This window comes from Oryctolagus cuniculus, chromosome 1, assembly GCF_051225735.1.
Source record: "Oryctolagus cuniculus isolate XC-2025 breed Fujian yellow rabbit chromosome 1, ASM5122573v1, whole genome shotgun sequence".
Lineage (NCBI taxonomy): Eukaryota > Metazoa > Chordata > Mammalia > Lagomorpha > Leporidae > Oryctolagus > Oryctolagus cuniculus.
In genome coordinates this window covers 171,231,401-171,243,776 of record NC_142867.1, presented here as the reverse complement: position 1 = coordinate 171,243,776, position 12,376 = coordinate 171,231,401, and the positions used below count along the sequence as shown (strand labels likewise).

The window sequence follows — 12,376 nt, the reverse complement described above, 5'->3', positions numbered from 1 at the left end:
GCTCTTCCATCTTCTTCCTCACATCCTCCCACCTCACCCTTCCCATGTCTGGTTGCTCTTTCACTTGGAATAGCAGGAAGAAAGGGGAAGGCATTCTTGAATTCTTAAACAAAAACTTGGGTTGAATTTCGCTATAAAAACAGTGTTATAAATAGTGGTTACTTGTTACTGAAATATATAGCTCTATACTTTGGGAACTATGTGGGTTCTGTGGGCTGACCTGGGATTCAGTGAATTCTCAATTCCCAGCAGCCAACTTCAAAGCAGACAGCTGAACTAGCCTAGTTCTACTTAGGAATGTCTGCTTAGGAATGGCCTGTAGTCTCCCCCATAAAGGAAGGGGTCTGGGTAATTTCAACAAATCACCTCTCCATCACCTCTCCAAGGGATGAAACTTGAAATTGTGCTGTTTAGATTAAGGCTCAGGTTCTTGAAATAATATTCATCCCTATTATATATAGAAAAAGTGTGTCTATGAATTAAGAAGTGCATGAAAATACATGTTGATTATAAATTTGGGGTTAGGAATAGTTAAGAAAAGGGAAGATACCATGATATTACACCAGACTGCATGGAGACACGACCATCACAGAGGTGCAGCTACATGACATGGGTACAGGTAGGGAAACTTTTTTGTCCAATATATGTCCAATATCAGCCCCCAACTCCAGGCCATTCTAATTTTAAGACAACTTGACCCCTCATCACCTCTCCTTTGGAGATCACTTGGAAGGATTGTTGTACATATTAACTCAGTCAAGAGATGTGTCAGGGTGGCTCAATGACTATTATGTATTGATGAAGAGGTAGGAGACTTTACAAGTTCAGTTGCACCTAAAGCTGGCCTCCAAATGCTTCAATTTTTCTTCCAAAATAAAACAGATTTGCTTATCTGTAGGAGACAGTGAATCCTGACCAACCTCACAGTGTCTGTTCATGTGGCTAATTCTACCTACTGTTCCCAGTGCAATACATCCATGCATTTTGTTGTTGTTGTTAAGAGGGGACTGCAGTTCAGACCGTGGGATTCTTTGGTACTTGCTTTCCCCTAGGACAGAATCTCCTGGCCCAGGGACCTTGTTCATCAGTCTGCAGTTAGACCTAAATGGAACATTCTGACTGCTACTTTCACTGTAACCATGTCTTAAAGCCATGAAATATGAAAATCGTGGGTCATGTAGACATGGGGTATATGTGGTAATAATTGCTTTTGGTTTGGTTTGCATTTCCACCCCCTTTCTTATTTATTTTATGATGCCAGGGGATCCCCCCTTAGAACCATGTTCTGTTTTCAAGCTTGCTGCTTTGCCTGGGCATGGTTCACGCTTACATTGTCATTCAGGCTGGAGGTTTATCAGCAGTGCTGTTAATCTTTGCTGAGTTAGAACAGCTCACTGAGACAAAAAGCTTCTAGGTTCACTATCACTGGTCTGTTCTTAAGGAAACTGACCATCATTAGCATTTTAATGACTGACATTTACTAGTCTGAAGTGTGAGTCAGGACTCAGTTTAGACATTTGAACTCTTGAGTTCTTTGATGTTAATGTCATCACTGTACCATAAATGTGACCTTGAAAGAATCCCCAACTTAGAAGACTGTTTGCATGGTGTATACATTCAGTTATCAAACCCAAAGAGAAAAGTTTAAGTTAAATATTTAATATGCATTTCATTAGGGTTATAAAGAAATAAAGCTGAGCACTGGAGATTTTGAAAGCATTGTATGACTGCTGCCTGAAACGCACAGATCAATTCTAAATTGTTGTAGAATGTTCTGTGTGATATGAGATACTGTTGGTGGGTTTTATTTCACAGTTTCCATATTTATTGCCAAATCTTCTCAAGTTCTGCGTAGTTCATTGATTCTACAGCGAGTAATTCTCGTGCCCTAGAATGTGGTCTCTAATTGTTTCCATGTTTCATAACATGCCAATAAGCACATGAGCTGATCTGGGCAACCACATGGAGGAAAGAAAAAGTTTGGAAAAAATGAAGCACTCTTAGGAGAGTAAAATGTATACAGCAGCAATTTCCACTCCAAGGATGTTATTTGTGGGCGGTAGGGTACATGGGGTTGGCCATCTCGCTCAAAGAATGCAGTCTCCGAGGTAGAATTTACCCAGGTGATTGCTGTACTAGGAAGCTCTGGTATTTAGGGGGTGATTGTCCACTTCTTTTTTTTCTTTTTTCATCTATTTGCTTTTGGCTGTATTCTCTACTTTGTCTCCCATCTTGAAATATACAAGAGAGAGGCAATGTGTGAAATCCCCAAGCTTCACAAATTCTCGTGCAGCTTTAATTCTTGTTAGAAATGGAAATGGCTTCACTGCGTTAGGGGCTGTCTGACTTTCACTTCGTTCATTAGCCTGCCTTCATTCCCTGCTGATAGTTGAGATTCATACTTGCTTACATTGTCTTGCAAGTTGTATAATGGATTCTTATTCACTTAAAGAGCTATTCTTATGGCTGTACTTAATGCTATACATATCAAGGATTTGATATGTGACTTGACTTGTCTTCCAATGTGGGCCTTGTGGATTAATCGTCAAATCATGGGGCTACAGTGAGGAATTCTGCTATTTCCAATGAACTGCATCCCGCTGTCTGTTCCTACAGAATCATACAAAAACAGCTGATGGCATTCATTATTACAGTAGATCAGATGTTTGGTATATCATCTCTCTAGTTGTACCTAGGACCAAATAATGGGAAAATCACTACTTTTCTAAATTTTGTTGTTTGTACTACTAATGGAGGTTAGAGGCTGTCCAGGCCAAAGGGACTGGGCTGGTATTAACCTCATTATGTTAACAATTTAGAGGGTTAGAACAGAGACTTGACATTTGGCCAACAGAACACTTCTGATCTAATGACCATTCAGTCTCCTGTCCTTCAATGTCACCTCTGTAAAATGTCCCCCAACGTAGATTCAAGGTGAGATGGAGACATTCACATTTTGTTCTGTGGCTAACAGGGCAATTCTGGGCAAGAAACAGGAAAAGAAAAATTCTGGTCAAACATTTTCTTCTTTTCTTATAAAACAAATCTTGAGGATCTTTTCAGATTCCGAAGCCCTTTTGGGTTAAAAGTGACAGGGTCCCGTTGAAGATTATAAATGGCAGTGTTATTGTTTTCACTGTCCTTATCGGGTTTGGAAAGCCCAGCCTTGGCCAGTGGCAGACTAATTCTTGGCCCCTCTGGTTTGTCAAGGTTCAGTAAGTTTAACGGAGAGCAAATGCTTTCCAAATGCCAGGTCTGCGTCCTTTTCCAAATAGAACTGGAAACGCCGAAGGCCTTGAACATTTAATTTCTAAAACTGCAGCCTGAAGTGCTGCCTATCTAGGGCAACAGAAACTGCTTTTCCCTTAAGCAACTTTAGGAAGGCAGCACAAACATTGCCTTTGGAGTCTGCATGATGTATGGGATTGTTTTCGAAGGTAGAGGATACTTAATGTAAATAGGACCCTGGCAACAAAAAGAATGATGCTCATGTTGGCAACCTAAAGGATGTTTAGGTTCTTATCTAGCAAGTTCCACACTCTTGGTTTTTTCTTCTTTTCAGCAGACACAATGTCAGATAAAAGAGAAAGAATCCCACCAATTTCTCACTGTTTGTTAGCTTTCTGGATTTTCTACCTTCTTTGCCCTCCCCACCCTTCTACTTGGAATGGCAGCCTGCAGATTCTGGCTCAAAGCAGTTATATCAAAGTCAATTAGAGGCATCGTGGTTTAAGTAAAGAATGGGACTGGGAAGAAGAGATGAAACTTTGCTCTTGATGACATTTGTAAAGTCCTCTCATTCCCTGCATTCATGTCTATAGTACTGCTGTGCTGGATTAGGTCATTTCTAAATTTTGAAAAGAGTGAATTTATCTCCCTGCTTTCCAGTGTTTAGGGCACAGTCTATCATTTCTCTGTATCCTTTATCAGCAGGATGTCAGGCAAGGCTGATGTTCAGGTGGTATGCACTCCATGGAGTTGCCATGGTGTTATAATATTGAAATGCATCAATATAGATGTTATCTTTTCACTGAAACTCTAAGTCGCCTAATAATACTGCTTAATGTTGGTGACACTGGAGATTAGCTGGGTCAAAAGCAAACCACTGTGAAGAACCAACACAAAGGAAGTCGCTGTAGGGCTTTGAGGGGAACCCAACAGCTCCTAAAGAGTAATAAAGGCAGAGGTGACTACTGTTGAGAACCCAACCCGTGTGGAAAGAGCCGATTTCCAAGTGCTACCTAGTCATGACAAAGGGATACCTCACACAGTTATCTGGTGAAAACAGAGTGCTGGAAACCTAGGAAATAATAACTGCCAATTTAATGTTGGAAGTCACTGGAAAGTGTTGGGCAAATCCTTGTGCCAGTTTCTTGCAGCTACATCAAACCAAAAGGAATGCCTTTTTTTTAACTGATGATTTGGAAAGCATTTTAATGGTTTCATGTAATGAACTGATAAGAAGTTGTATGACATGTAATTTGTTTAGGGATTAATATTTTTCAGCTGCATGGTTGTATATATGATTATATGTAGCTATTATTGCATTAATGGTCAAATGTTTCATGTATCCCATTGTCCCTTGGTTCTCCACCAAACAGTGGTCATTATATATAAATTGAGGTGGGGAAATACATAAGCCAGACTGTTTTGCCAGTTGGGAATGAATATGACCAAAAATTAGTTGAATGCAAGAGAATGACACTATCACTAAAGAAAATATAACCAATGACATAATCTCTGTCCTTATTGTAGAACATTAAGTACTAACTGTGTCCCAAAAAACAGCCAGAAGGGTTATTGTAACCTGTAGAAGTAAACATTTTGCTAGCAAAAGCATAGAGTTTCTTCTGTTCACTGAAATATATCCTGTGACTTATTTGAAAATTTCTTTAGTTTCAGTGCCTCTTATTAAATGGGTATTGATAAGTGGGTATCGATAATACCTTACTCCCCCCAAAAAACTTTGATTTGTGTTATCTCTTACTTGTCCTCCACTCGTTGTAGAAGAATCTTGACTGTTAAACAACTGCTCTGCCCAAGCTTACTAAAGAGGGATTTACAGTCACTTTTAGTAACATTTATGGAGTCCCACATTTTATTTCCTGCATATTCTTCCTTTGGTTAAATAATCTGGCCCTAGCCAGACTTTGCAAAGTCTCAAGCAGCAAATGCATTTCATGTCACTGATACTAGAGTTCTTTGGAGGTATTGGTTTGTTACAGTTGGAATTCTCATACTTTTCCATGCAGTCATGCTCAATATGTCTTTATAAAATTGAAAAGAGGAGGTTTTGTTTTCATAAAGTTGTAGAAAATTTAAAAATAAGCCAACCTAGACCACAGTATGATTATGAAGTTGGCCACCACTTCTTGTGTGCCTACAAGGTGCCATGCTTTCCAAGATAAGCCATATGGTAATAAGAATGGCCTAGAATGAGAACATTTTCCTGAGCACAGTCAGGAAACCTACCAGATACTCCCAACAACAAATTTTCTTCTGAATACATTTAAGTATATTTTATGTATAAGTATATTTTATTGTTCCCTTCACTTTCTCTTGATATTGTTGTGAAAAAAATGTATTAATTCCTTATCACATATCTATCGAATGGTCATCCTATTCCTCTTTCCATAATTATAGAAAAAAATGAAAATTACATGAATGTGATCACTTTGTGATAATAAAAATGCTTCCTCCCCCAATCCTTGATTTAGCCAAAATCTGAACTGTTTCATTCAATTTAGGTATTCAGTGAAGTTACTGGGCTTTTTTTTTTTTTTTTTTTTTTTTAACCACAGCTCCACTGACAGTCTTCTGCTCAGCTTTCCCACCTCAGAGTTTATGGCACTCATTGTCTTCTCACAACAGACTAGGGCCTTTATATTAAAGGACTTCAGAATTCCACAGCTACCAATTTAAACAACCAGTAAATCTAAAAAGCCTCCACACTGTTGGATTGGGGTAGGGACTGTGTCTCAGTTCACCTCCGGGTCCCCGCAGGAGACCTTGCTTTGCACCTAGAAAGTTTTGATTCAAGATCTGCCTGAGATTAATCCCATGCCCTTTTCTTTTCATATTTACAATGATTGGGTAGTTCAAGACAACAACCAGAACAATCCAGGATATAATCTCACCAATGATAATAGCTAGTCCTTTTTGAATGCCTGTCTGTGCCAGCCATTGAGTGAAGTGTTTTAGGTGAGTCATTTTCCATCCTTTACAGTAAGCTGCAGTGCTGGAAATGTGTTTTCTTTTTGCAGTTACACAGTTAGGCTCTGGTCCTGGAAATAGGGAAGCAAGAAGCATTCTGATCTTCTGTGAGACGCTGCCTCACCTGCCACAAATCATTCTCAAAGGCCTCTCAAAGCCAATTCAGAATCGAGTAGAAAAAAGCAGGTATCAGTATTGGTGTTCAGTAGTTCCTGCTTTCTAATTCTTGCACACTCAAGGAGAGCAGCCTTCATTTCTCATCTCTTGCACTCAGCTTTATGCGTGAAGCCTAACAAATAGCAGTTCTCTCTAGAAGTACCTTATGAGATCTTCCTTCTGGAAAAAAAAGTGGAAGAAGGGCTATTGTCACAGGAAAACATTACAAGAGAGGAAAATAGAGCTAGTTTATTTGCATTAGCTAATTAGCAAAAAAACATCATTTCTCTTCTTCTGTGTTTTCTTTTTCTCGCTTTATTCCCATCTGGCTCTGTAATGTTGAAATCTTATTTTTTTTTAGTGTATGGCTAAAAATGAAAGACTTAAAATAATATTTGTCAGTAAATCAAATGAAACTTCTACAGCCTACTCAGGGAGCTTGAGAAAGGAATTTCAGAGGTCCTTGCTAGCAAAAGGAAAACTGTGTTCCTGTGGCTCTTCGGATAAGTTCAGGAAAATCCCACTGCTGAGACCATCCATGCGCAGGTCCGCACACCTAAGCCCTTGTATTTTTTGTAAGCTCCCTTTAAGAAATATTTCTAAGAGAAAATGGCAATGTTTAAATATATTCACTAAAAATTGCTCTCAATTTTTGCATTTTAGTTTGAAACATCTTAAAGCATTTCTTTTTGGTACAGAATAAGATTAAAGTGCATTATTTAAATGGAGTGCAAAAGCAATTTTTTTCTACTTTTAGCTAGAAATTTTCACATAGTGATGCTCAGGGATTCTTTGTGTGTGTGTGTGTGTGTGTGTGTGTGTTTTCCCCAGTGTGGTTAGAGTCTAAACCAGTAATAGCTGCAGTTTCAAACTTCTTACTAAAAGTGTAAGATTAATTAGTAACATTTTAGGACTTTTACATTTTCAGGATGCAAATTTGTAGCTGACAGACATTAAACAATGGAATGATTTTTTCTATAAGTACTGTCTTCTTTGTTTATTTCCTTTGTCTTACTTCACAAAAAGGATGTGAGTATAACCAGTTCTTAGCTTTGAAATAATATTGGAGTTGGTTTACTGCCCTGGACTGACCTTTTAGACTACTTGACTGGATTATCATGCTGTCTTTATGCATACCATACTGATATTTACCCTGATGTGATTCAATCAGTTGGTTTTGGATCTGAAAGAGTTGCTGTCCTGATGCACAGCTTAAGTAATAAGTGTAAATTTCTCTCTTGATTCTTTAACTGAATGCGTTGCTGGCATCCTCTCAAATACTGCAATATGAAGCCTCCAAAGTTATTTTTGTCCTCAACAGCAAGACATCAACTTGAAATCTATTTCTTGTTTTAAAATAATACCTGTGGTCTAAGTTTTGTGATCTTTCTCCCACCAGAATCATGACCACTGAAGTAGTGCTAGTTCTATTCACGTGGTAGTCTGCTAAATATGCCAGATATGACCTGAATATTAATAGATGGTCAGAAGACATACAGAGATGCTCTATGGCCATGCTTCAGCCACATTCTCCTTAAGGAATTGTCTTGCTTTGTTTGAGTTAGAGCACAGGACTATTCTTTGCATCTGGGTAACATACAAAGTGTTTTTTTTTTTTTTTAATCCTACTAACACACACATTTTCCATCTGACTGTGAATTGCTTTTGTTTGTTAATTTGTCAAAAAACATGATGCTTGTATGGTCTTCCAGTTGAAAAGGACCCAAGAATCAAACTCTGCAAATTCAATTACGGACTTACCCTATAAATGTAAAGTGCTTTTCCTATCTTGAAAACTGTGTGTAGAATAAAACTGCCATTTTAGAAGGTCCAGTATCAACAAAGAAAGATCCTGAACCTTCAAAGTAAGCAAGGCTATCACTGTGAAAGAGATGATTACAATATTGTTCATGGAATGCTACTAATATTTGTGTTAAACATAAAAACAAATAATTATCTAATAATCCTATTCACTGGACCAAAAAATTCTAGTGCCTGTAATAATAACACCTTATTGTCTTTGCTTAAATTCAAAGATTATGACTTTCAATTCTTTGTTTTTCAAAGAAAAAGAAGGTGTGCACTGTGATATAAAATGGTTTCTGGAACCTTCTTCACCTAGAGAAATGCATTTCAGTCGGCTTCAGTTAAGAATTACTTCCATTTTTCTTTTAGTCTGAGATAGAAAGGGTAAATGTATTCTGATCTATGGCCTTACTACAAAATGTAGTGCTGTGTTTGTCATTTTTCATTATGCTTTTTAATGCCCAAAGGATATGTTCAGTAAATTTGAGGCTTACTGTGGAGTTGGAATTATTCTTTGTTGCGTGTTAAACTAATTGGGCTGAATACTTTTTATGTGCCTTTTTTCCACTCTACATAGAAATTGCAGATTATTCATCTCAACCTGAATGAGTTTTAAATTATTTAAACTTTGCCCTGCTAGTGTATGACCCTCTGAGACTGCTTTTAAAAACAGACAACTCTTTCCCCCATAGACAGTGCAAGTTTAATTTATTTTGGATACAAATATCATTTACCTTGCATTTTCTAAAAATATGCTTGTGTTTTTTATACTTTGATAAATTTTCATATTTCTACTTTTCTATATTGGAAATTGTGATAGCTAAAGATGAAGTAGCTCATGCCTTTTAAATCTTGATGGATGAACACTAACTACCTTACCATATAGTTTAAATGTCTAGCTATATTCTTCCTGATGCAATTCATAACGTCTATCCCAGAACAAATTTGTGTTTGCTTTTCAAGTACTCTGAAGTTTCAAGAATGTCTCTCCTTATTTTACTCAGAAACAATCTGCAACTTATTTTTCCCCAAGAAAATTGAATCTGTTACTGCTTAATATTCTACCAGTTTGAAAAATGTGGTTTATATTGGCATCAGAGCAGTAATTTACATGTATTGGGATAACAAGAAGGCATGCCAGAAAAAGATCAACATAAAATGAAATGCAGAAAAGCTGTTTTCCTTCAACGGCAACTTAAAAAGTAAAGCTAGTAGAGAAATTGATGAGCATCTGCCCTGAATGTGTCACTTGTGTCTTGTAGGTGAAGTGTGACCAGTATTGGCCCAGCAGGGGCACAGAAACCCATGGACTGGTCCAAGTGACGTTGCTCGATACTGTGGAGTTGGCTACATATTGTGTTCGAACATTTGCACTTTATAAGGTTTGCTTTTTGTTTCGTTGTGGCATCCTTTCCCCTCTCCATTATTAACAAACAGGCTTCTTTTGAGAAATCAAGTCCCTTAAGGCTTTACCTAAATCTTGATCCCACTGGCAACAGTGAAGAATGAAACAGTTCTTCTATTATCACTTAGCAGTTCTTCTCCTTGTCTGGCAATTTATCAGTAAGTATGAAACTCTTGCTCTGAACGGAAGTTTCAGCAAATGAGGAATAGATGAAGAAGAACTAGTTCTTCCTGTGAAATATCACAAGAGCACTTCCTGTAAAATATAACAAAGACACCTGAAAAATGCAGTGCTTTCCACCTAAGGATTTTATCTTCCTGATCAGATATCTGTCATTTATGAATAGGTTTGGGTTTCTCTCTCCAAAAGGTATGTCTCCTTAAAGTCTGTAGGGTGGGAGAAAGAAATTAAGATAGCACATTTCCGTGCTACTGCTTCTGTTATTCATCATCACTACCTGAGGCTAGGAAAGCAGGACCTCAGCCTGTGTTCCTATTTCACAGAATGGGTCCAGTGAGAAGAGAGAAGTGAGACAATTCCAGTTCACCGCCTGGCCTGATCACGGCGTGCCAGAACACCCTACACCTTTTCTGGCTTTCTTACGGAGAGTCAAAACGTGTAACCCTCCTGATGCAGGACCAATGGTTGTGCATTGCAGGTAAGGACCGCCAAGAGCATTTCTTTTACTGATAGTCGGAAGGTTTTTGAGTAAACAGAAAGCACAATTGTTCCTGACTGCATATTCTCCTTACAACTTGTTGATACTCTGGGATAGTAAACACTTTTATAAAATAGATCTCTTTTGGTCAAATTTGGAAGAATTTGATCCAAACACATCTTCTCCCTGGAGCTACTAGGCAACTATGGCCCATTACTATTTTGTCTTTGGGAAAAAATAAGTAGTCGATCAGCACAACAGTAAGTGTGCATCTGCCCTCAAAAATATAAAACAGGAAAGAATAAAAAATGATCCTCATAATTAAGGTAAATTTTCACTTCCAATACAAAGGAATATTCTTGGAAAAATTTCATATGAATTATTTCACAGGTTCCTGGAGGCTGGACTGATATGTCTTGTCATAATAGGAATAATCTGATGAACAAACTAACAGTTTAATGATACAATTTTCAAAGGAGACTGCCTTGCTTAAAGATAGGTGCCAGTTTTGCATCATCGCTATATAACAAATGTACTGATTTGACTTTTTAAAGTATTGAATAAGATGTATACAAAGATATAATTTAAAAGTTATATTCTTAGAAACACTGCTCTGTATTTCTTTTGAAATGCATAATTTATATTTTAGATTTAATTCTAACATCCTCCACATCACTACTCAGGTTCTATGTATGTGTTCTATTTATGTGTTCATGAATTTTTAATAAGAAACTGATTTCTTCCAGTTGCCTGAGTTCCTCTCAAATACTATTACTAACAGACTACTCAAGAGAGCTGGTTATGTTCTACATATTACCACATAAACATAGAGCTCATATAACTTTCTCATAGTCCTTGATAACCTAAGTGATTCAAATATGAAAAAAATGCCTTCTTGAACAAATAAGTAAAATTGAAGTGTAGAATATGTAAAAAAAAAAAACAATAAAGGGTCTATCACAAACTACTTCTTTTTTTAAAAAAAAAGATTTATGTATTTGAGAGTTAGAGTTATAGACAGAGAGAGGGAGAGACAGACAGAAAAGTCTTCCATCTTCTTGTTCACTCCCCAAGTGGTCGCAATGGCTGGGGCTGTGTCAATCCAAAAACATGAGCCAAGAGCTTCTTCTGGTCTCAAGAGGGTGCAGGAGCCCAAAGCACTTGGGCCATTTTCTTCTGCTTCTCCAGGTACATTAGCAGGGAGCTGTATCCAAAGTGGAACAGCCAGATATCGAACTAGTGCCCATATGGGATGCCTTGCTACAGGCAGAGGTTTAGCCTACTATGCCACAGCCCTGGGCCAGATCACAAACTACTTCTAATAGATTTCTGCAGTTGACCCTAGAAACAAAGCTGTTTTTGCAAAAAGGTAAGGACTATTAATAGATCAGAATAAAAGAAAGAAAATTCACCTAACTTATACTGCCATGGTAATTTTTAAAGAGTGGTATGACAAATTCCACGTGAGATATCTCCATTTTCAAGCAAGTATTTTCCTATATAAAAATAATAATGACATTATCATGTATTTGTAAATTATTTTACAAATTTCAGACCACTCCCCAAGCTTTAATTTTTATGTGTTTTATGATGTTTGATGTTAGTGCAAGAATGAGAATGAATAAGAGGCTATAGGATTGATTCAAATACTGATGGCTACAAAGGTGGTGGTACAATGAGCTTTCTGCCTGTTACCTAGTTTTTGCTCCCCTATACCAGGACAGGGATCATTTTAGAACTGGCCGCTATTGTAGTTTTCTGCATGGTTGTGAAACACTAGAAATTATTTTATGGTTTTAATTCAGGAAAACAGGCTTCTGCTTCCCCTGTCTTTAGTTTGCTTCATGCACTCGCATACACACTTCTTTTTAGGCCTCAAAAAGTCAGTGTACCTTGTTATATGGGCCCCAGATTGGAACATGTACTGCATGTGAAACACATGAAAAATTTTAGATGGAATTTAGCCAGAGGATAGAGAAACAAGAAATTTGGGCTGCCAGAAGAAATGTTGCCCTCACATGTTTAATGGTAAAAATTCTGTGCATAAGCACATACAGAAATATGCATCTAAACACATATAGGATTTATAAAATAATAGAAATTAAAATTAGGGAAACCAAATTTGGAAGTCTTCACTG

General features: G+C 37.5%; 1 protein-coding gene across 35 annotated transcripts in view; it reads left to right on the top strand.

Annotated features, from left to right (window-relative positions):
* Positions 1–12,376, top strand: part of PTPRD (protein tyrosine phosphatase receptor type D) — a 1,783,257-nt gene that overhangs the window by 1,723,459 nt on the left and 47,422 nt on the right. For all 35 annotated transcript variants that reach the window (XM_089316625.1, XM_089316627.1, XM_089316774.1 and 32 more), the window contains 2 exons: positions 9,438–9,557; positions 10,084–10,238. In XM_089316625.1, the coding sequence (XP_089172751.1) occupies positions 9,438–9,557; positions 10,084–10,238 (275 nt within the window). The remainder of the gene's footprint in view (positions 1–9,437; positions 9,558–10,083; positions 10,239–12,376) is intronic.